General features: G+C 30.9%; 4 protein-coding genes across 7 annotated transcripts in view; 3 read left to right on the plus strand and 1 right to left on the minus strand.

Annotated features, from left to right (window-relative positions):
• The first annotated feature begins 3,988 nt into the window (after positions 1 to 3,988).
• On the plus strand, positions 3,989 to 9,356 carry LOC105251710 (pancreatic triacylglycerol lipase-like). The gene is made up of 8 exons (XM_020027652.2): positions 3,989 to 4,447; positions 5,143 to 5,223; positions 5,564 to 5,829; positions 5,918 to 6,392; positions 7,629 to 7,880; positions 8,262 to 8,376; positions 8,715 to 8,921; positions 9,205 to 9,356. The coding sequence occupies exons 1-8, from the start codon at positions 4,363 to 4,365 to the stop codon at positions 9,299 to 9,301; spliced, it is 1,578 nt and encodes a 525-aa protein (XP_019883211.2). The 5' UTR covers positions 3,989 to 4,362; the 3' UTR covers positions 9,302 to 9,356.
• A 5,733-nt stretch (positions 9,357 to 15,089) lies between these two features.
• On the plus strand, positions 15,090 to 16,360 carry LOC105251705. Its single transcript, XM_011258686.3, has 2 exons — positions 15,090 to 15,587; positions 15,678 to 16,360. Exons 1-2 carry the CDS (start codon positions 15,289 to 15,291, stop codon positions 16,186 to 16,188), a joined length of 810 nt encoding a protein of 269 aa, XP_011256988.1. The 5' UTR covers positions 15,090 to 15,288; the 3' UTR covers positions 16,189 to 16,360.
• Positions 16,361 to 16,405: 45 nt separating this feature from the next.
• On the minus strand, positions 16,406 to 19,403 carry LOC105251704 (L-galactose dehydrogenase). Of its 4 annotated transcripts, none has more exons than XM_011258685.3 (9): positions 19,302 to 19,403; positions 18,885 to 18,940; positions 18,053 to 18,193; positions 17,854 to 17,971; positions 17,595 to 17,756; positions 17,261 to 17,494; positions 17,042 to 17,173; positions 16,684 to 16,856; positions 16,406 to 16,581 (listed from the first exon to the last, which is right to left on the minus strand). In XM_011258685.3, coding segments are annotated over exons 2-9 (1,047 nt in total). In that variant the 5' UTR covers positions 18,887 to 18,940; positions 19,302 to 19,403; the 3' UTR covers positions 16,406 to 16,496. The 4 variants fall into 4 exon arrangements, with proteins under 4 accessions (XP_011256987.1, XP_025269548.1, XP_025269547.1 ...); XM_025413763.1 differs by having other exon boundaries at positions 19,378 to 19,392; XM_025413762.1 differs by lacking the exon at positions 19,302 to 19,403 and adding an exon at positions 19,196 to 19,293.
• Positions 19,404 to 22,356: 2,953 nt separating this feature from the next.
• LOC105251703 (pleckstrin homology domain-containing family G member 5) overlaps positions 22,357 to 23,645 on the plus strand; it is a 116,182-nt gene continuing 114,893 nt past the window's right edge. The window contains exon 1 of the mRNA XM_025413630.1: positions 22,357 to 22,517. Within this exon, the coding sequence (XP_025269415.1) occupies positions 22,382 to 22,517 (136 nt within the window). The 5' untranslated portion in view covers positions 22,357 to 22,381. The remainder of the gene's footprint in view (positions 22,518 to 23,645) is intronic.

The following is a 23,645-nucleotide window of genomic DNA, read 5'->3' on the forward strand; positions in this document are numbered from 1 at the left end:
ATTTATTTAAATTTTACTTTCAATTAGGTTGAAAGTAAAATTGCAATTTCTTTATCAGATATATCATATTTTAACGAAGAAAAAATATGAAAAGGAATGATAAATGATCCGTCACAAAAAAATTGTTAAAGCTGAACGCATCTTAAGAAAGTGCAAGAGAGCGCAGTGTGCGAATACAAATTGACTTTAACACCAAAGAGAAATTTTTTGCAATACGAAAATTAATCTTTAGAGGCTCCTTTACAATACGTTGATGATTAGGTTAAATAGTTCGATGAATAAATTAACGAAAAATTGGGACGAGATTTATTAAGTGTCTTGTGAATTCGGTAATCGCGCAATGTGACAAATGTAAGTTTCGTTAAACGAAATTTAGCATTAAAATGTTTCATTGTTATTAGGTTTGTTAAATTTGAGAATGCGAAAATGATCGCAGAATTTTAGTTGCGAGAAAAAGATCACTTATTTTCAATCGAGAAAATTAAACCGTCGCGAATGCTCCAACGAGTTTTCTCGATTGTTAATTTCGAATGAGCTTTGTCAAGTATATCAATGCGAGAAATGATATACGTATAGGACTCCGGTTTCGCTTAATTCGTCGTTAAGCGATGCTTAAATCGGTGTTAGGTTGGTGCCGGTCAATCCGACATACGAGTCAACGATACGCAAATAAGCGATTCGTTAACCGATTATAAACAAAAGAATCAACAGTAGATATAGTAGAGCGTGAGACAACTTCAAAGGGGTAATACTACCGTTGTTCCGTTAATTGTTTCTATAGATTTTATTGCATCGCGACCGCGTCGAGTCATCCGCGATCGGGAAGCAAGCACAAAAAGGTAATCGCTCCTTAATCGCGGGAATTATTAATTTATCGCTATTCTCAATAAAAGAAACAACGCGCTGCAATGTCAACTATATGTCAATAATTCCGTTCAACTATATATATAATTGTTTGAGATTGAAATCTATTGGTATCCGATAACCGACAGAGAATTGATAATCTTAAACTTGATAAAACGACAAAAAGAAATAAAATAATAAATAGAAATTAGAAATCTTTTTATTAAATTATCTTACACGTGTGGCATTTTCTTAAATGCACGATTTATTATAAAATAGAAGAAATAATTGCAAAAATAATTACAATAATAAATCAGAAGAATCAATGTATAAATCGTCAAAATTCTATAAACCCACTTTTAAATAAGAAATTGAAGATTTGTAAAATGCGACATATATATATAAAATAATGAGAGATATATTGATTTTTCTGTATGCTGGAGCTGCGCGTTTGTTCGAAAATATAATCGTCGATCACCTATGCGAAATAAATCAAGGAATCGATAGAGTTTATAGATAATTTGGGGGAAATTCCTCCGTATTTCGAAAACGAGCGATCGATCTACACCATGCAATTTCGATCGGCTAATTTAGTCAATTAGATAATCCTTTCGAATATTTTTCATAGGTAGATCTGGACGGACCGCGAAAAGCCCCGGATTAGAGAAAGATAAAAAAAAAAATATATATATATATAGATAAATATACATATATATGTAGAGTATATGTCGAATGTACACATGCACATGTAGTAATATCGACCGCTTTTGAAGGATCGATCGCGCGAGAGAGCGCACGCGACGCGGCCGCGGCTACTCTAGCCAGGACTATTTTTCTAAGTTGCAAAGTATAATAAATTAACGACGTTGCATTATCGTTACTAGAGTATATTATAATGTATATTGATATTTTAACTAGGCGATATAAGTATGAGATAATGTTACGAGCGAGAGTAATATAACGAGACTATATATCATAATTATTATCATAATGATTATCGCGCAGGCGATAATTAACGGCGGTTCGCACGTGCGGTCGGTGCGCGTGTGACGCGCGCGACGCATTTAATTAATCGAATGCGTTAATCGCGAGATGAATCGACGAAGCGCGGAACGGGTCGGAAATGAGGGAGGTCGCGATAGGGAAGAAGGTGGAGAGAGGGAGACAAACGCTACAAGTTTCGAGCGATTTCGTCGATTCGCGAGAGACGAGCGCGAGAGGAAGGAGCGAAAGAAATCGATAGTAGAAGAATGAATGGAATAACTATAAGTGTGAGTGTGTGCGAAAGTACGAGTGTGAATGAGCGAGGTAGGGAGCAATGAATAAGCATGTATCGTTCTTCGGCCGCGGAGAGTAATAAGAGAAATAATGAAATCGTTCTGTCAGTCACCTCACACCTATATTATACAATATCATAATAATATGCTGCCATACGATATAAATATATGTCTACGGTAAGGAGTATATTAATAAAACATTACAAATAAATATGTTATAAGTAATCATCTGGTGTGCGTGCCTGTGTTTCCTTCATAATCGGTCTTCGACGCAAAATGCAAAATCTAGTGAAAAATATAAGTTACAATTGCACAATTAATTAATTATCGTGCTTATAGTAATATGTATTATACACAGTTGTGACGAAAAAATTATTAATATCTTAATATATTATAATAAAAAAGAGAGTTAGGGAAAACTAGTCAGTATTTATTAAAAGTTCATTATTGAAAGTTTCTCTTGATATATATACAGGATGTTTCTTAATAAATGCGAAAATTTTAGAAGATGATTCTTTGTCGAAAATGAAGGGAGATCTTTTCATATAAATATATATTTTTATCCCTCCCCTATGAAGTTACACTCCTCCAAAAATGGGGGTAAAAATTAGGTTTTTATTTTTTTCTCAAATTTGGAACAAGTTAAAGAAATAAAATTAGGTGGATATTTTCTACCAATAAAAAGGTTATTTATTAATATTCAGTTTTTTATTAGAACTTTTTAATGTTTATATGAAAAAACTCCCTTTTCGACAAAGAATCATCTCCTAAAATTTTTTGCACTTATTAAGAAACATTCCATATATATATAGAAAATAAGAAAAGACTTGATAATTAAACAAACAATACTAAAATCTCTAATTTATGCATTTATTAATAAATTACGTTTATTATACATTATTTAAAGAATCGAAATATTTGATCATCGATTTAGTTAAATAGCTGTTTTGTATTTGTCATATAATCATTTATTTTCAGAAAAAGTAAGAGTTTTTTGCATACATTATTTCAGACTTTACATCGATGCAAAAATAGGAAAAAAAATACATGTGCGTTATGGGTGACAGACATTCATAACTTACAAGTAACTCGACTTATGTAACTTAATCGAACACTTGCAAAATTGCGCGAACTCGCTCGACCGGTTTGTATAATCAAATGAAAGAAATGACCTTTACGTGAAAATTATATCATTTTCGTGCCAAACTTATGCATACGTTTTCTAATAATTTAAGAGATCATGTTTCTCCCTTGCATTTCATAAATCATAGAGATTATATGTTAATTCCATGTTGAGCTTTTGTCAACAAAATATTCACGTAAAACAGATGCATTCCCGATATATTTACATCAACTTTTTTTATATAAATTAATTTGTCTTTTATTTATTTGGTGTCGGATATTTTGCCAAAGGACATAGTATAATTCACTTAGTGAAAGCGATGCATTGACACGTTCTCAGGCCTGCGTACGCAATTTCTGCTATTTGCACTGGAGGATAGTATGACACAGTTACATCATGTTAAGGTGAAAAACGTTGTAGTCATTTGCAGCGAAAGCGTATTGACACACAAACATCACTGACAAATATCAATCAAGAGACGATTATCAATCAAGCATTATCGATCGAGATATATGTTTAGATTTATTTTGGCACATTCATAAGAAAAATAATTATAAAACAAATAAAAAGATATTCTACTTTTTATCATTGTATTATAAAAGTTTTTCTCAATTTCTCTTTACTAGTTTTTATATAAAATTTTAAAATTAACATAACACAGCAAATAAATAACAATAACAATAACACAGCAAAAAAAGAAAATATTACACTAAATTCGATATAAAAAAGTATGAAAATTAAAAAGAATGCAAATAAGATAAATAATTGTCGAAAGAGGGATTTTATTTGTCAGTGATTGAAATCGAAACTTAGGCAAATGTTGGAGCAGTCGTCAGGCTCTAACAAGCGGAAAGCAGGTTGCGCAAAAAGAAGGCCACTAATAGAGAAAGAACGCTTTCTACAGCTACAGGTAAAGCCCGCCCCTGGGTGAGTCTAACGGCAAAGAAAAACAAAAAGCAGGTTTCATCGATCGGGACACAAACGCGAAGCATTTCGGCGCGGAAAGAAGAGGAACAATAACAAGAAATAAATAAAAAGCAGAAAGTTTGAGAGAAGGTGGGGAGACGGGAGAAGAAGAATGCAACGAAGGACACAAGGCTTCGACGACCAAGTGGCAAGATGCAGCCAGTTATTCTTCATCACGTTCTTTTCGCTTTACTGATAATAGCTGTTACTACATCAATTGACGGAAAATTGCATCCTGGTGAGTGCAAATGTATTATCATTATATTGACTATTAAATAGACAATTAAATTTGCACATAAATAAATATAAAAGCTACTTGTAAACTAAATAACTTTAATTAAATAACGACATTTATAGTTTACAAAATTATCAAGAGTATAATCGATAACTTGCGATTGTTACAAAAACAATTATATTCAAGATAAATTGAAATAAAATCAAAATACTTGGACATCTTTGTTACATATATTTAAAAATATATGAAAAAAGGACACATATAAATATCACAAATAAATATCACAAAATACTATATTCACTACACGCACAAAATAAATATTCGTGATAATTTGCAGATATACAGAAGTAAAAATTGTATCTCGCAATTTATAAACTTATATTTGCATATGACACACTTTCATAACACGACCAGTACTATCAATTACATGATGTAATATTGCAACAGACTAAATTGTGATAGACTGAATTAACATCGTAATGCAAGATATTGCGTCTACCGGCGTACAAATCGTACTGAAGAGTATAATAGTGTACGAATAATAATTTAGGTGCTCTGAGTGAAAGGAAAATGCGGGAAAGTGGGGCTGCGATGAAGCAAATAAAGTGTTGGTCGTGCAACAATAACACGAATGCGTTAAATTTTATAATTAAAATCTTGTTACCAAATTTTTCGTCAAGGTAATTTTATCTTTACAGTTAAACTTCGCACGGCACGAAATCGCTCTATGCTGAGACGGATTGCCATCTTTCGTGAGGAAAAATCTAAAATTTGCTACGGTAAAGTGAATAAATTTGACTGTTGCTTATAATTTTTTCGATAACAATTAATAAAATATTAATGCATTAATATGAACAAATCATTAATTTGATATAATTGTATTTATCTTTTTTCCTTTCTAAATATATATCTTTAAATATAATTTTTAATTACTTTTTCTTAATATACAAATATTATAATAAAATAGAATAGAGACTTTTCAAAATGAAACAAAAGTGTAAAACCATAATTAATTTTCCTGAGTTTAAATATGTCTGGTTTAGAGAACATACATATAAATATAATGTACAATAAGATACATATATTTATGTTAATATTGTGATATACACAAAATTTCAGATTTACTTGGTTGCTTTGCGGATCAGCCGCAGCATTTATCGATAAAAAAACCTCCTGAACATCCTAGTATAATTCAAACCAGATTCTTTCTCTATACACACGCGGACCGACCAAATCCAGAGCTATTACAGTACGGTGATAATTTGAGATCCATTGTACATTCCCGATTCAATGTCACTAAGCATCTCAAAGTGCTGATACACGGTTTCAAGGGCAGTGGCAATGATATCAGCCTCATACTCGGTGTTAATCTGCTTCTCGATATAGTAATGTTTAACGATTTATCTCTTTTTTGAATTACAATTGTAAAATTTCTAAGCTATCAACAAATTCCGTTTAACTTCTCGCATACAGGAAGACGCAAACATCGTCGTCTTAGATTGGACGAAAGGAGCAGGCACCACTTATGCAGCTGCGGTAGCAAATAGCGAATTAGTCGGTCGACAATTGGCTTTGATCCTTTTGGACACTATTAATTTGGGGATCGATCCCACCAACATCCATGTGATCGGCTTTAGTTTGGGCGCACACGTGGCTGGTTGCGCTTCGGAGGTATTGAAAAGAAAGAATTTGCTTTTAGGTCGCATAACAGGTCTCGACCCGGCGTCACCATTCTTCAGGCGTCACCTGTTCCGAGAGAAGTCGAGAAAATTGGATGCCACTGACGCTCATCTCGTTGATGTCATTCACACCGACGGTTCTCAAGATTTCGCGGATGGTTTTGGCTTACTTAAGCCGATCGGACATATCGATTTCTTTCCCAACGGCGGCAGAGAGCAACCCGGTTGTACCGATGTTAAGAATTCGGTGGTAGTGAGCCATATAAAAGGTGAAAATTAAAAGTAATAAAGGAATAAATCTAAGCGCGAATAAATATTTAATTTAATTTGATAATTTTTAAATAAATTTAGCCTTTTTTTATAAATTATATACAGGGTGGGCCATTTTAAGTGATCCACTCAAATATTTCGGAAAATAATGAAAAATCAAAAAAATGTTTCAGATAAAAGTTGTATGGCTTGAAGGGGGCCATCAGATAGTGGCAATGATTTGACCTTGGAGAGTCATTTGAAGATGACGTAAAAGTAACCTTCAATTTCTTAAATGGAACTCCCTATTTTTTATTACATATTCGTGTAGCTTATCTCTAGAGCTTTCCAAAACATTATAATAAAGTATTTCTTCATTGAGTACTTTTCGAGTTATGAGGCTTGAAATCATTTCTTAATTTTGTATAAACCGTAAAATATCTAGTAAAATATTCATTTTTCGATTATCTTGCTTTAATACTTTTATGTACAAAATAATGAGAGGAATCAATTGGTGTAAAGAAAACACATAGTTATTTTTAAGAAAAAATATGTAATTTGCAATTAACAATTACATATTTTTTCTTTGAAACAACTATGTGTTTTTTTTACACCAATTGATTTCTCTCATTATTTTGTACATAAAAGTATTAAAGCAAGATAATTGGAAAATGAATATTTTACTAGATATTTTACGGTTTATACAAAATTAAGAAATGATTTCAAGCCTCATAACTCGAAAAGTACTCAATGAAGAAATACTTTATTATAGTGTTTTGGAAAGCTCTCGAGATAAGCTACACGAATATGTAATAAAAAATAGGGAGTTCCATTTAAGAAATTGAAGGTTACCTTTACGTCATCTTCAAATGACTCTCCAAGGTCAAATCATTGCCACTATCTGATGGCCCCCTTCAAGCCATACAACTTTTATCTGAAACATTTTTTTGATTTTTCATTATTTTCCGAAATATTTGAATGGATCACTTAAAATGGCCCACCCTGTATATTGATTTTATTAAAACACATTCAAACGTTTTTAATTTTATTAATATATATTAGAAAATATATCACTAAAAATATATTAATTAATAATAAATCAAAATGAATAAAAATTTTAGATTTATTTTACACATATTATATACATATATATATATATATATATATATATATATATATATATAAAATTTACACCGTTTTCTATTAAATCACATGCTTTTATGAAGTTACAAATTATTTATTTCTCTCAATTTTAGAAGAGTTATTGGATCGGAATATAGCATGTAGCCATTTAAGAGCTTGGCAGCTCTTTGTAGAGAGCATCCGCTCACAGAATGAAAAGTGTAAATTCATCGCATGGCCCTGTCCACAAGGAGGATTATCTTTTACAAAGGGAATGTGTTTCCCTATGGAATCGTCCGATTGGAATCAAGAAATGGGTTACGCGGCTAATCGTGGATCATTGGGAATCTATTATCTATCAACTAGAGCCGAAAAGCCGTTTTGCGGTATTAAAATATACAGATAATTAAATTCCATTATCGAAAACTATCATTTGGTTCGAATAATATTTTATAATTGTCTTATAAATTTTGTTCTATGAGAATTAATAAATTGCTTTCTTGAGAAAATAAAAATAATATATTGAAATAAAAATAGAGAAAATAGAAAATAAAATAGAAAATAGAAAATATAAAATAAAAATAAAAATAAAAATAAAAATAAAAATAAAATAAAAATAATATATTGAAATAAAAGATTATTTTTATTTTCTCTTTTAGGAGATAATTTATTAATTACTTCAAATTAATATTGTAATTGTGACACAGTTATTATTGTTTTGTGTAATATTTTGCAAATCATAATTTAAAGAGTCTCATAAATTTTAGGTCAACCACTCAGAGCATCAGTGACGATGTCCGAAGGTATGCCACAAGTATCTGGTATTTTATTTTTCAAAATTTTTCTCGGTAATTCTACAACATTGTTTAAGATTCAATGCAAGTAAGTAAAAAATATTCTATGTATATATAATTTATTTACTTAGCTAACAATCTACACCAATGCTATAAAAATAAAAAATTTAACGAGTATCTGTTGCAATAACATCAATTTTAATGTTAATATGAAAAATATTTATATTTTATTATATTTTATTATATTTCTATAACAAGATTTTTTGTACGATGTATGCAACATAAATATTTTTTTATTTATGATATTGTATAAGTTGAGAGAGAGATAAATTCTTGAATATCACGTAGCACTAACTTATAATGATAATAATAATATGATAATAATATCATAATAAAACTAATTAGTTGCCTTTAATGTTATTGAAGCTTGTCGAAACAAAAAAACCAACGGATGACGTTTTATAATATCGCGGCGGCGGAATTCGGCACTTTATTCGAAGATATTCCAACAATCACCGGCATCGTCTCGTATCAACGTAATGGTAATAAAACAGAGGGAGATAATACACCAAATCCAGAGACGGACGTAATATTTTTCGATAAACTTACCCTCGAAGATCGCAAAGGTCATAGGTAAATACATATATTCGGTATAGTAATTTTATAGTATTTTTATATTATATTATATTATATATTTTATATTATATTATATTATATATTTTATATTATATATTTTATATATAATATATATATTTTATATTATATATTTTATATTTTATATTATATTATATTATATATTATTTTTATAATAATTTTAATATTTAAATTTTAAATCCGCTATGAAATTTATTTGAAAATTAAAGGAAGAAAATATCACAATACTGTATTGTATATAATTATTTTCTTATATTTCCAGATGGGAATTTTGCAGAACGAATACCGCGATTAATTCGTACGAGATGAATGAAATATTTTACGTTGAATTGAAAAATGGACCCTGTACACCATTATAATGTTATTTTGATGTGACAATTTTTTATTCGAATAAACGAGATATCCGCAAACATATGCATGATTATTTTTTGAATTTTTGAAAAATTCTACAACAATTTTCTATCCTGAAACATCTCTCTAGCATACATGTATGGCGTTCATAATATTAATTTATGCGATTTATTTTTCGTTACATTTGCGCAAGTGTGAAGAGTCAAATTTTGAATCAGATAATTAGATAATAAAATCGCAATCATCGCGAATGAAAGAATAATCATGCAAATTAAATTAAATTAAATTAAATTAAATTAAATTTACTCACGAGAATCGCTAGTGCTGTGAAATCTTCGCCATCTCTGCCATGTCGTCTGTTATTTGGATAGTCACTCCCGCAAAAATCTATCGAACGAAAAAACACGAGTAATTATTATCACGCGCGCACACAATAATACTCGTCACTTTGATGCAGCAAGTATGCACAATATATGATTAAATGTCATGAAATATACCGATCGTTCGTCGCACCCTTGTTAAATAAACAACGCGTAATGAAAAAATGCGCCGACAATTTCACGTCAAACGCGCGAAATACATTTAGCACGAAATTGGCGACGCAAGTAGCACATGAACTGCCATCTATGAAATGCATTAAAAACACGATAAAAAAGTGTAACTGGATAATTAACCGGAGGATAATTATATTTGGACCATCGTCGGTAACATGACATTAATAGACAATTATTCATCGATTCGGAAAAAATAATCTTATTATTGTATATATAGCTTAAATATTGTGTAATACCGAATACTTACTATGTTATTTAATGAAAATATCACACATTCCTGTTATTCCAATAAAACGATATTTACGCATAATATGTTCAATAATTTTATCACTATTTTTATTCCCGAAAAATAAATTTCTCGATAATTTTATCACTATATTTATATTTGACATTTGATCGCGCGACCGAAAATCTAATAATATTTAATACGTTATTCGATAATTTTTTCCGCATTACATTTATTTATAAACGATATTTATTACACTTTTGAGGTTTATACGATTATTTAATAATGCATTTGAAATTACGATCGCATAAATGGAACTAGCGCACTATTGATGTACCGTATTTTCTCGATATTTCCGACACTGCACGTTTACTTGTAACAATATTTTATTTTCTTTATTCTATAATAATTTAAAATCGTTACGATATTTGATCCCGAGTAAATCACAAGCGACCCAAAACTGCAAATGATTGCACGCGTTTCATAAAAATTGACGTTCAAGTCAAGCGCGGCATATTTGAATTGCGCATATCACGAGTCGGAGATATTTAGTCATTTCCACTCTTGATCTAGAATTTTAAAATAAAATAAATATCGTAATGAATTTCTAAATAAATTTTTTTATATATTTACATGTAATCGGGAGTGTCAAAAAACGTATCAGGCGATCATCGTATTAAATAATATATCGCGTCAAACTCTTCTAATGTTTCTAACGCAAGAAAGAAGACTGAGAGATGTCATGGTCTGCTTTTAGGTAATCCCTGAAAACGATACTCCCTCTATGGACATTGAAAACGTGAACGTGAACTACAAAGCCATTGTTTATGAATGTTCTCAGAGGGCAATATATAATATGTAATAATCGATAAATATAATAAGTTTGTAAATATATATAATCGTGATTAAAAGAGTCGCAGTCTTCTCTCTGTTGCGAGAAACTTTGGAAACTCTAGAAATTCTCTAGAATTCGATAGTCAATCGATGGCACAGTTGATCAATGTGATATTACTCCTAAAGGTGCAATTTCATTGACGCTAGAAACCAGCGGTAAATTAAAATCATTAGACTTTCTCTAGATATGGTGTCAATAAAATAAAGTTCAAACAGTTTCAACTTTTTCAGTGTGTAAAGCGGCCTTTTCATTGACGCTACTTTTTAGCGTCAATGAAATTGCATCTTAACAGTTGGCAGCCCTACGAGATAGGCTGTGCAGCACTGCGCGTATATAAAATAAATTTGAAATCGCTTCTAGCCTAACCATCTTCACGCGATCGACTTTATTTGAATTGCACGGCATCGTATCGAATTATGATGCGGCGCCGATTTGTTCGAACGTAATTCGGGACATCGCGATGCTGTATAAGCGTTGAATGAGCACGAATTGTCACGCAAATATGATAAATCACATCTACTCACCGTTCACCGGCTGTTCCACAGGCCGCTCCACTCGCTCGCCTCGGGACGTCCAATTCCGATCTTTATACGCACAAACTCACATGATTTCATCAACGCGAACGCGCGACACTTTATTCGGCACTCCCGATATTCACTCGCATCCGATAATCATCATCAAGGGCGCAAATAATGCGACGCGACTTCGCTCCATCTTCGCGATCGCGCTATCACTGAACTGTGAAAAATAGCTGTCGCGCACTTTCACCGACATATTATGAAAGTCGCGCGATCATCCTTGGACACTTTTGACGATCTTTCACTCGCGATATTCGTTTAAAAACGGTTAAAAGACGCGAAAAATGCGGACGTACGACGATCCGTGTAACTGCGTATGACTCCGATTCACGTATGACGCGTATGACGTAGCGATCACGCGCTAACATGGCGGCCGAACCAGTGCGCATTCGTTTCTGCGCACTGGTTCGGCTGCCATGTTAGCGCGTGATCGCTACGTCATACGCGTCACTGCTACGTCATACGCGTCATACGTGAATCGGAGTCATACGCAGTTACACGGATCGTCGTACGTCCGCATTTTTCGCGTCTTTTAACCGTTTTTAAACGAATATCGCGAGTGAAAGAGCGTCGAAAGTGTCCAAGGATGATCGCGCGACTTTCATAATATGTCGGTGAAAGTGCGCGACAGCTATTTTTCACAGTTCAGTGACAGCGCGATCGCGAAGATGGAGCGAAGTCGTGTCGCGTTATTTGCGCCCTTGATGATGATTATCGGATGCGAGCGAATATCGGGAGAGCCGAATAAAGTGTCGCGCGTTCGCGTTGATGATATCGTGTGCATCAAGATCGGAATGGGACGTCCCGAGGCGAGCGAGTGGAGCGGCCTGTGGAACAGCCGGTGAACGGTGAGTAGATGTGATTTATCATATTTGCGTGACAATTCGTGCTCATTCGACGCTTATACAGCATCGCGATGTCCCGAATTACGTTCGAACAAATCGGCGCCGCATTATAATTCGATGCGATGCAATTCAAATAAAGTCGATCGCGTAAAGATGGTTAAGCTAGAAGCGATTTCAAATTTATTTTATATACGCGCAGTGCTGCACAGCCTATCTCGTAGGACTGCCAACTGTTAGGTTGATGGCAGAGAACTTTATTTTATTGACGCCATATCTAGAGAAAGTCTAGTGATTTTAATTTGTCGCTGGTTTCTAGCGTCAATGAAATTGCACCTTAACGTCGCGTTTCATAAAAATTGGCGCTTAAGTCAAGCGCGTCACGGCAGCCATATTTGAATCGCGAGTCGGAAGTTGAGATATTTAGCCGTTTCCGTTCTCGTCTGAAGAGTTTTGTGCGCGATTAAATTGCGATATCGAACGTTTATTGTGCGGATATAAGTCGCGATCGAGTGTCGGAAGTGTCGAAAGTACGGAATTAATCGGCCAGTGATTAATGTTGTAATTATAATACAATTCTTCGATCAAAATAAAAATTATTCGTCTCGTCATATATCGGAGTTAGGATTTCAAATTAGAGAATATTATCAATATTAAATAATTTGCAAATGAGCGTGTAATAGTCGCGATCGAGTATCGGGAGTGTTTAAAGAACTATCGGAGTAAAAAAAATCGTATTATGCATATTATATGTATTATATTATATTGCAAAAAATATATATGTTTAGTACATCGCATCGGTAAAGCGTCGACAGTTATCAATGTCAAACATTTACAAAATTAACGAAAAGTTGAGTTTCTAAAGAGAAATGTTGCTTGCAAATGAATTTATAGTGTCGGAAATGCCAAAATAAGTCGGGCGATCATCGTATTATACGATAATATCGTATATTGTGTCGATAATGCGATAGATCCATCAAGTGAACTCCGTGTGACCATCGATATGATTTATCGCGCCAATAGCGCGATAGTTCCGTCAAGTGAACTCCGCGTGACCATCGATATGATTTATCACGCTAATAGTGGGACAGTTTCGTCAAGTGAACTCCATGTGACCGTAGCCAGATATTATTTATGTAAGTATTAATAAGATTAAAAAAGAATAAATATCGCTTATAAATGTTCTTGTAAGGAGAAGCTGAGAAAAGAAAGTATTCAGTATGAAGATTTGTATATATTTTATATACTTATAGGAGATATACACTATATTTATATGATATTTTCTTATTTGTAAGAAGCACACGAATCGAAAAAAATTATCATTCTCCTTTATACTGAACATTTATTTAAAATAATTATTGAATAAAATGTTTATATTTTTTAATAAAATTATATTTCAATATACTTTTTAATCAGTTTTCAATAATCAATTTTTTCTGTGCATGGTATATCATTTTTAATTAAAAAATGTTTTGATGACAGAAATAACTTAACAATTTGCTAAGTTCTTTGAGATATATGTAATTTGTTACATACAAAGAATACAAGAATAAAATGATAGTTAATAAAAATATATTATATAAATAACATTGATTTAAAAGCGATTGACTAATTTATTAAAAGATATTGTTGAATTTAAAAACTTCTAGTATTTGCAGTATACACAATTTGATATATATTTGTAATAATATATTCAATATAACATATTCAAATTAATATAATATAGTCATATAGTCATATTCAAATTAATATAATATAGTTTAATACATTAGAACTATTGAAAATTATATACCATGTAACTGCTGGACTTAAATATAGCATCATATAACAAATACAGCTAGATTTTAAATTAGTATGATTCTACAAAAGAGGATATAAACAATTATGTACAGTTAAAACACATATTTTACCAATTTGTTCTCAAATTTCTTGAATCATATTTAACTTTTCATATAGAAGAGAAAATTGCAATCTTCATTGATCTATCATGCAGATTTTATGTAGAATGGTCATAATTCTTTTTGAAGCTATTCCATATGTGCATTTCTTCTGATACGTTAGATGTATCAAATTGCATCTTTTCCTACAACAATTATATATAGATTTGTTATTATAGCTATGAAATAAATCAATATGATGCAAATAAATTTGAAATTTAAATCTCTTTTTTCCTCTTTAAAGTTGGCAGCCAATTTATTAGTTTGATAAAATGCAAATACAAAGATCTATAATTTTAGCTACTAAATTATAATTCTAATATATATGTATATAAAAAGAACATTCAAGAATTTTTACAAATATCTCAATAGATCTATTCTTTGTGACGGATAGTAAGAATTATTGTCGCAGTATATATATTACTTTTTTCAATGTAGCACAATTTTATATATATTTAGTTTTATATAATTTTATATATATTTAATTTATATATATATATATATATATTTAATTTATATATATTATATATATTTAATTTATATATATATATATATATATATATATATATACACATAAATTAATATATATATTTGTACTTACAGGTTGTAAAAGTACAAATATTTTATTAAAAATAAGGAAATTTTTATATTTTATTATCTGTTTTCTGTAGCATACTTAAAAACACGAGCCACATTAAAAATTGTAATTTTTTTTACAAATTACATGATGAAAGTAGGTTAATATTTGTATACAGCACCATAACCTTATTTTGTCTCTGAAGCGGCTAAACGTTGTAGGTTGTAGGTTGTAGGTACACGCTTAGATGTTAAGATAATAAATACAACAAGAGCATCATTTGAGATAAGTAGAATAGCAAGCACATCTGAATACATTTAATAAATGCAGACGTAATAGTGATATTTTTGTAATAAAGTCTTTTAACGTAAAAGTGCCTTTTAATAATGAGTAACATCGTACTTGTGCGTGCCTTCAAGTCGGGTGACGAGAAAAGTTGCAAGGAATTAATTAGAAATAGCGTAATGTCTTCCCTGACTCCCACGTTTCGTGGAATGTTGTTTAAGGAAATAACTTTTCAACTGGTAATTTTACTTTCTGCGATAACGTTTATTTTCTTTGGAATGCCATTGAACGTTTGCCTTGTGGTTATACCTATAGTCGTTATATTGGTATATATTGGCACATGCATAAGTTTTGTCATAAAGCTAGCAGAGATTGATGAAGAAATATCTAACATTCCCAGGTAGTGTATCGTATATAGATTTTATAACATCTTAATAAAATATATTATGATAGTTGATTCAAGATGTTTTAATGTTTTTGTTTAATATAGGCTTTATATGTCCAATCGCTTCTCACGCTTCTGGGTTGCCGAAGCAATTCAGCCTAATCTAGTGACACAACATCCTAAAGAAGTTCATTATACTATACTTACAGAACAACAGTATTGTCAAGCCAACATGGGAGTTTCTTTACAGGCCAAAAAAATTGTGGGAACTATTTGCTTGACCAAAAGTCATACATTAGATAAGTGCGCATGGATAAAGAGACTGTGTGTGCACAAGCAATATCAGAGGAAGGGTATAGCGACGTGCTTGCTCAATACTGCTGTAGAATTTGCAATTGAAGCAGGGTATAGTTGTGCTAATATAGTGGCTTCCCAATATACGGAAGGTGGTAAAGAACTGTGCCTTAAAAAAGGATTTGAATTGAAACAGATATATCACAAGTCTATCCTAGGATCATACGTAATGATATTAATGTATGAATTGAGTTATCAAATCAAACCTAGTGAGGATGATTACTTACCTTGTATTGGAAAATATTATTTGAACCATTATTAATGATAGATACATTGATTAGGATAACAAATCTCAAAAAAGAGATTAGACTGTTCGAATGAGTCTGTGTTCTCTATTAAGCAAAATGCATCTACCAAATAATGATCTGTACCTCATAGTGATACTTGGTATAAACATTAGTATTATTCAGTTTTATAGTTTAATGAAAAAAGTAACCAACTTTATTACTTTTTTATAAAATGTTAGACATTTCAAGTGATGTATGTTTTTTTATAAAAAAAGTTCATGAGTGTTATTTAAATTTCATGAATTATATAAACTTATAAACAATGGTAATAAAAGTTATATTTTTATCGCACGTTATTCTTCATAGCTTTCTGGTACATTTGGATCTCTTTATCTTCCCAATGTTGATTTTTTATTGTTGATAGGTATCTGGATAATACAAAAATAATTTTATTTTAGTTTAAAATAATAGGCCAAAAAGAATTAAAGTACAAAATGCATTGCAATAAGGAAAGTTTAATGGAAACTTACTTTTCTTGAATTTCTTGCAATAGTGTCTTTTCTTTTTCTGTAATGCTATTTCGCAAGACATCCAGATTCATCTGTAATTGCTTTGTGTTTTGTATTCCAATCAAATTGGTGTCCACATTCGTATATTGCATAGAATGCCATATTGCTAGTTTGGAAAGCTCCACATTTTGATTCTACATATCGTTTATATTATTATTTTTTAGTTGTTAACAGCATTATATATTGATAACTCATTAAACAAATCAACAATATCTTAATTATCAACATACAATAGGTATATAACAAATTTATTTGTAATGTTAAATGATTATAATGAATGTTAAATGATTATATTGAATGTTAAATAATTATAACAGACCTTGCAGTATTGTGCAGCATTAGCACATTGTTCTTTTGTCTCGTCAGAAGCTGGATGCCAGTTTGGTGGACCATTATTTGTTAAAAGACTCATAGAAAGTGCAGCAGCATTGATTAAACCTATATTATGCTTCTACAAAGTTAAGGAGAATTAATATTGCCAATAAAGTAATAAAATATTGTCATCAAGTATTTGTTAATGATGAACGAATAAAAATACCTTGAAAAATGGTATATACTCTAATAAAGTATCGTCGATCAGAGTGAGTCTCGCATAAGACAAGACACAAGCTATATTTATGTTACTCTTTTCGATGCATTCTTTCAATACGGACATTGGATATCCAGTTAGACCTATATACTTGGCTTTTCCCTCGGCTACTTGCTTTGACAGTTCCGGTAGAGTTTGCGTGATGATTATATCTAACGAGGGCGCAAATTCAATATCGTGAATCTATAATATTTACATGATAAAAATCAAATTTTATTAATTTATATTAGTAGAATTTTAATTAAATTAATTATCAATTTCAATATAAAACAATATCTCTTGCCTGAATAACATCGACATAATCTAGTCCCAATAATTCTAAACTCTTTTTCAAACTCTTTCTAGTTTTCTCGACAGAAAAATCGAACATATTATCATAGTCCAATTCATATCTGCCAATTTTCGTCGCGATATAATAAGCTCCTCGCGGAATTCCTTTTAATGCCTATAATAAATTTGCAAAGTAATATATCAAGCGTATTCTATGAATGAAAAAATTTTGAAAATTTTGATATATATATCTTTCTAGTAAATTTTTGCACCTTGCCGAGTATTGTCTCGGATCGACCTTGACCGTACCATGGTGCTGTATCGATATAATTGACACCTTGTTTTATCGCTTGACGTACGGCTTCGATAGCGTCGGTCTCGTCATACGTGCTAGCAATAATATAATTATTGAAAAATCACCATTAATTAAATATAAATAATATTCATACAAAAAAATAAATAATAATTTACCCGTAATGACAACCGAGCGGACCACAACCAAAAGATAATTTGCTTACAAATAAGCCCGTTTTTCCGAGCTCTTTGTATTCCATAGCTTTCATTGCTTCAGGATCATGAAAGCCCTCGATATAAGTGGAAGGAAATTTAGGCCTAAAAAGTGTTACGATAAATAATCGTTAAACTGACATAAAGAAAGATTGAAACTTGATATGAATTTCTCAGTTATAATTTAATTTTATGTGAAATAATATTAAAATATTAATATTATGCGAAAAGCAATCTTTTTAGCAATTTGATTATCACATTTTTGTCATCAAAGATATAAATTTGAAATATAATTATAAAAATATAAATTTATTGGAATAGTATTAAATATATAAAATAAATATAAGTGATAAATATAAGTGATATAAAAATACGTGAAATAATAAAAAGTCGTTCTATATATAATTAATAAAAGTAGTTATTCAAATATGTGATAAGTAATTATTTATAATCCAATAAATTTTTCCAGTAATTTGTTTTATATTTTATATATTATATTATTTATATTTTGCCATAGTTCTGTTCACAAATACATGTTTACAAATATAAAACTATTAATATAAAACAATTGCATAATAATAAGAGAAATGATAATATCTTACATATTGCTTTATTTTTATTACTGAGAAATAATATATAAGTTATTTTCAATCTCGTATATTTTTTAATATACAATTCTAAATTTATATATACAAAATTTATGTAATTAAAATAATTTGTGTAATGACACGTATAGAAAAGAATTAATATAATATGTTATCTGTTACTTTTTGTCTTACTGATAATATTCTCATACATTTTTATTCCCAGATATTACGTCGGTAACAAATTTTGTTGCGATGATTTCTCCTCCTGTAATATTTGAAACTGATTGTCAGCAGTAACGTGAGAAAATTCTAACTAAATGTTATCAAGTATGTAAGACTTTGAAAAGAATTTAAAGAATTTCGATCAAATCTTATCATTATCTAACTTATCAGTAATATATAATGCAACACTTTGATTGCGTTCGCTTTGTACGCTTACGCGCTGTGAGCATTATTCTGTCTTTATTGCACATCGAATATCAAACGAAGATAGAATGATGCTCGCAGCGCGTAAGCGTACAAAGTGAACACAGCCTTTATATAATGCACTAATTTATTGTTATTTGGAATTTAATTTTTGTAATTAGAAATTTTGCTTAGGCAAATATATCAATTGAATTAATCACTCTTCAATTAAGTTAATTGGAATTTAGAAGTAGCCCTATTTTCACTCTTTTATAAGACAGAAAAAAGAATGTGCACATAGATCTTTTCTACACATTACTCCATACTCTCTATTATACTCATTGGACCTGTTCTTTTTAGCTGCGCTATTGCACTAGTGCAATAATGCAGCAATTAGTTAGAGTGAAAGAAAGTATGTTTGTCTCTTTCCAACTTACTGCACTAGTGCAGCAGTGCAACTGAAAAGAACAAATCCATTGTCAAATAGTGGGAGGCTACGCCATCATGCTCGTACATCTCTATAGATACGTGCAAAGTCGACAGAGTAATACAATCGATTCTAAGTGTAATTATAAATATTTGAATAGTATATAAAGAAACTCCAATCAGAACATTTATTGGATATAAATAACAATTCAACGTGTTTCCATTTTAAATTGATTTTCACAAACATCTTATCAATTACTGATTATAAAGAAAACTGTCGGAGTTCTACTTTATCAATGACAAGTTTACATGACAATCTACTTTTTTATTCTATACATGTAATAATTCGATTTAATTTCATAAAAAACTGATTTTCATTTTTTGTTAATATGCGTATAAAATGTTATTTATATTTTAAATTTGTATCGCAATTATTCATGTATTTAAATAACATCTTTTATATTTTATTTTCTTCATTTATATGTATATTATATATAATTGTTATAAAAATATAATTATAATATACATATATAAGTCAATGATGATAAAGAATAATTAGTTAAAAAATTATTTTAAAAATACATCGATCCAATATGAAAACGTCAAGTATATCTCTTTTTGTAAATGTATATCTCTTTTTGTTCATTTTCTCTTGATAATTGCATATAATTCGTGTTATTACTGTTACTATTTAAATGGACAGGGAAAAACTTACCTTAAAAAGTTAAAAGTTAAATGTTACCTTATTAGTGTGTTCTATCACACATTTATTCTTACTAGATATTTTTATATAAAAACACTATAAAACTATAAAAAAAAATCAAGCTCAAAAAGCGGAAATGTTTAATTTTAAGGCGACTAATTATCTTTCAAAACACGTTTAAATATTATATTTTATTCTCTCTCTCTTTTATTTCTCTATTATAATCTATATATTTCTCGATTATAATTTATGTTTAATAGTATAATTTTCAATTTATTTTTCCCTAATATTTTGTCAACCTCAGGGTTAAAGACTCGAACACTCTTCATCACCGTGCGTTCTCGTTTTTTCCGGTCCTGTGTCATGCAAAGACCCCGTAATTTCGGCGCGCGGCCCGTTTTCTGGGTTATATACCAGACGTCTCGTTCGCCAAGCATGATTATGTAATAAATAGGGGCCGCCGGTTCGGGGCCCTGTGCCCTCAGGCGACCGAAAATTCGCAGTCAAGGTAGAGGCCACTGGTCAGTGTACTCGTTTCTCTCGCGTGTTCACCATCGACGCTTCTTCACTTGTTCCACAAAAATTCTTCTACAAAAAACTTTTATAAAAACGTACATTTATCAAACGTACATTTATTTGTAAGTATAAAATTGTACTATCGATTGATTTATCTCCTTTTACGTGTTTTCAAGTTAATTAGCTCTCGATAAATATAAAAAAAAAAAAGATTTCAATTTACCGTTGTTTTCAATTATAAAAGTAATTTTATGAATTTGTAGGAAATCCATTACTACTATTAAATTAAGGATATTAAAATTATGAGCAAAATATTGTTATATTTTATAATTAATATTTCGTAATTAATATTTCGTAATTAATATTTTATAATTAATATTTCGTATAAAATAATATATTTTTTCATCATATTTATCGTATTACAAAAAGAATAGCATACGAATGGTAAAGAATTTAAAAATTCTATAAAAATCTATAAAATTCTATAAAATTAGATGCGAACAGAATTTAATGATCTTTTTAAAAGTTAACACACACACACACACACATATATAATATTTTGCGCGCGTTAGAGGTAATTTTTTTTTCAGATAGATTAATTTCTGCACGTGAAGCGATAGCATTGACTAGCGTCAGGCATTGCTTATCTAAAAGCGCAAAAACATTTGGTAAAGTTTGATAGCCTTAATCGTTGTTTTTTTTACGCGAAAGAATAATTTCGGATCCGTACAGAATGTGGCCAGTTGACGTGGGTGATAATTAAGCCGTCGAAAAAGGGTCAGGATTCCATTTTTAATTAAAAAATGAGCACCGTTAATTTTCGTAGTTCGTTCGTCGCGGACGATATAAACGACATGCAGTTAATTCGAGGCTGTTAGAACGACAATGCAAGCTGTCCCTAGTCTATACGGGAGATGCATATATCATGCTACACGATTCACGTGTCACCGACACACGTGTGACAGGAGTCGCGCCGATAAGGACGAAAAATCGCGAGTCTATTTTTGACTCTCCATGATTTCTGAAACGTTCTCAAGGAAAAGTAATCGCGACAAGGAGTCGCGAAACATTCCATGAAATGTATTTATGAAACTATGCGAAGCGAAATCATCTATATCTCGTCCAATAACATAGATTACTGTGGGTTTGACATTTTAAACTTACAATTAGATTTACATCAAGTTCTGACTTACTCCGAGTTTTATTCACGTAACAGGAAAATCGATATTGTTGTGCTTGCGACAGTTTTATCACATAAAAATCATATTTGATATGAAATATATATGTGTGGAATATTTGGATATTTTTTCTATAATTTATTATTAAAAAAAACATGAAAAAAGCAGTGAATTTAAATTGCTTTGCTTTATCGCAAAATAAATAGAGATTGATATTTTATTTAATTTCCTCAATGTAGAATCGTATTTAGAATTGATATTTTGCACAAACGACAATAGTAGAGAGAAGAATAATTCTTTTATTATGAAAAAATCGATTTACCATTTATCATTTGAAAGAACAAGGTATTATCATATTCATGTTTACCGTAATTAACTTACCGAGTATATTTGAGTCAGGAAGCGCTTTGTATAATTCGTCTTGACTAACATTCTATTTGTATTTGTTTTAGGTTTCCACACTTAATTGGCGGTTATCATGCCAACCAATAAAGGCGAACAGTGGTACGCGGATTGGATCGTTGCGGCGGATGTGTGTATGGATCTACCCGGTAGTTTTCAGGAAAATAAAAACGAGGTTCTGCTTCGCTTGGATAAGTTACTTCTTCAGCAAGGTATGTTAACTTGTCATTTACCATGTAATTTGCGCTTAAATTTCTTTCTCTTCACATTCGTTTGATAAAAGCTTAATGCAAAACGTGGCTATTTGACTTGGACTCCTCGTTTATATCAAACGTACGTTGTTTTTTAAGAAAGACTTATGTTTAAAAGAACTTGTACGCTTAACTTTAACATGCTTAACTGTTACATGTTAGTCATATTTTATCATTGTGTTAACATTTAGAAGAGAGAAGCATGTGTTGCTTTACTTCCTACATTCGTGCCACGATCGTTGAGACATAAATCATTCAGCGATATTACAAGCGAATCAGTTGTATAAACTAAAAATTTTCCAACATTCTACCGACAAGGGTCGATGGGGAATCGGCTGATTTCTTTTCGCTAAGTGAGAAAAATAACGAAGCCGACGGTAATGCGTTAAGTTTTACGAGCGCGCGTGGAGAGAATCCTCGATTATCGCGGTGAAAAATATATTATCGGTTGAATCTTTAATGATGTTAAGCAGAAAAGGTAAAAATAGTCGGTTAGAATACGAAACAACGTACACTTTTATAATTTTATGCGCTACCATGTCACGAAGAAAATGAATATTAATTTAGACAATATTTGAAGAGACGAAATTATTAATTGCTCTCTTTGTTTTTATTATTTTAAAATTACACGTAGATAAATATTTTAATTGAAATTATTTTGTGTTTTATTGCTCCGAGATGCATCACAAGTTTCGGATTCTTGTAGAGAGGGAAATAAATAAATATTACATTGATTAAACAATTTGTAAGGAATAATTTGTTTGTAGAACAATACGTATACTCTGTTCCCTGACATTTATCAACTAGTACTTTGTCAGACAAAATCATCAATTTATTTGACGTACAGCACATATACATGCATGTGCGTGTGTGTGCAGACGTCTCGAGCATGCTCGCATATAATTTCGTTTCATATAAACCGTATTAAGGTCCTTTCCAAATGTATTCCATGATAAAATCTGTTAGCCAGGGTCGCGCATGATTACAATATTCCAGGCTGTAATAAAAGGAGATGCTATCGACACATATCGCGCCGTCTATTTTCGGTGGTTCGATGTTTCTAGCAGAATAGAAAGAGAGGGAAATAAA

This window comes from Camponotus floridanus, unplaced genomic scaffold, assembly GCF_003227725.1.
Source record: "Camponotus floridanus strain SB8 unplaced genomic scaffold, Cflo_v7.5 scaffold7, whole genome shotgun sequence".
NCBI classification, from domain to species: Eukaryota; Metazoa; Arthropoda; class Insecta; order Hymenoptera; family Formicidae; genus Camponotus; species Camponotus floridanus.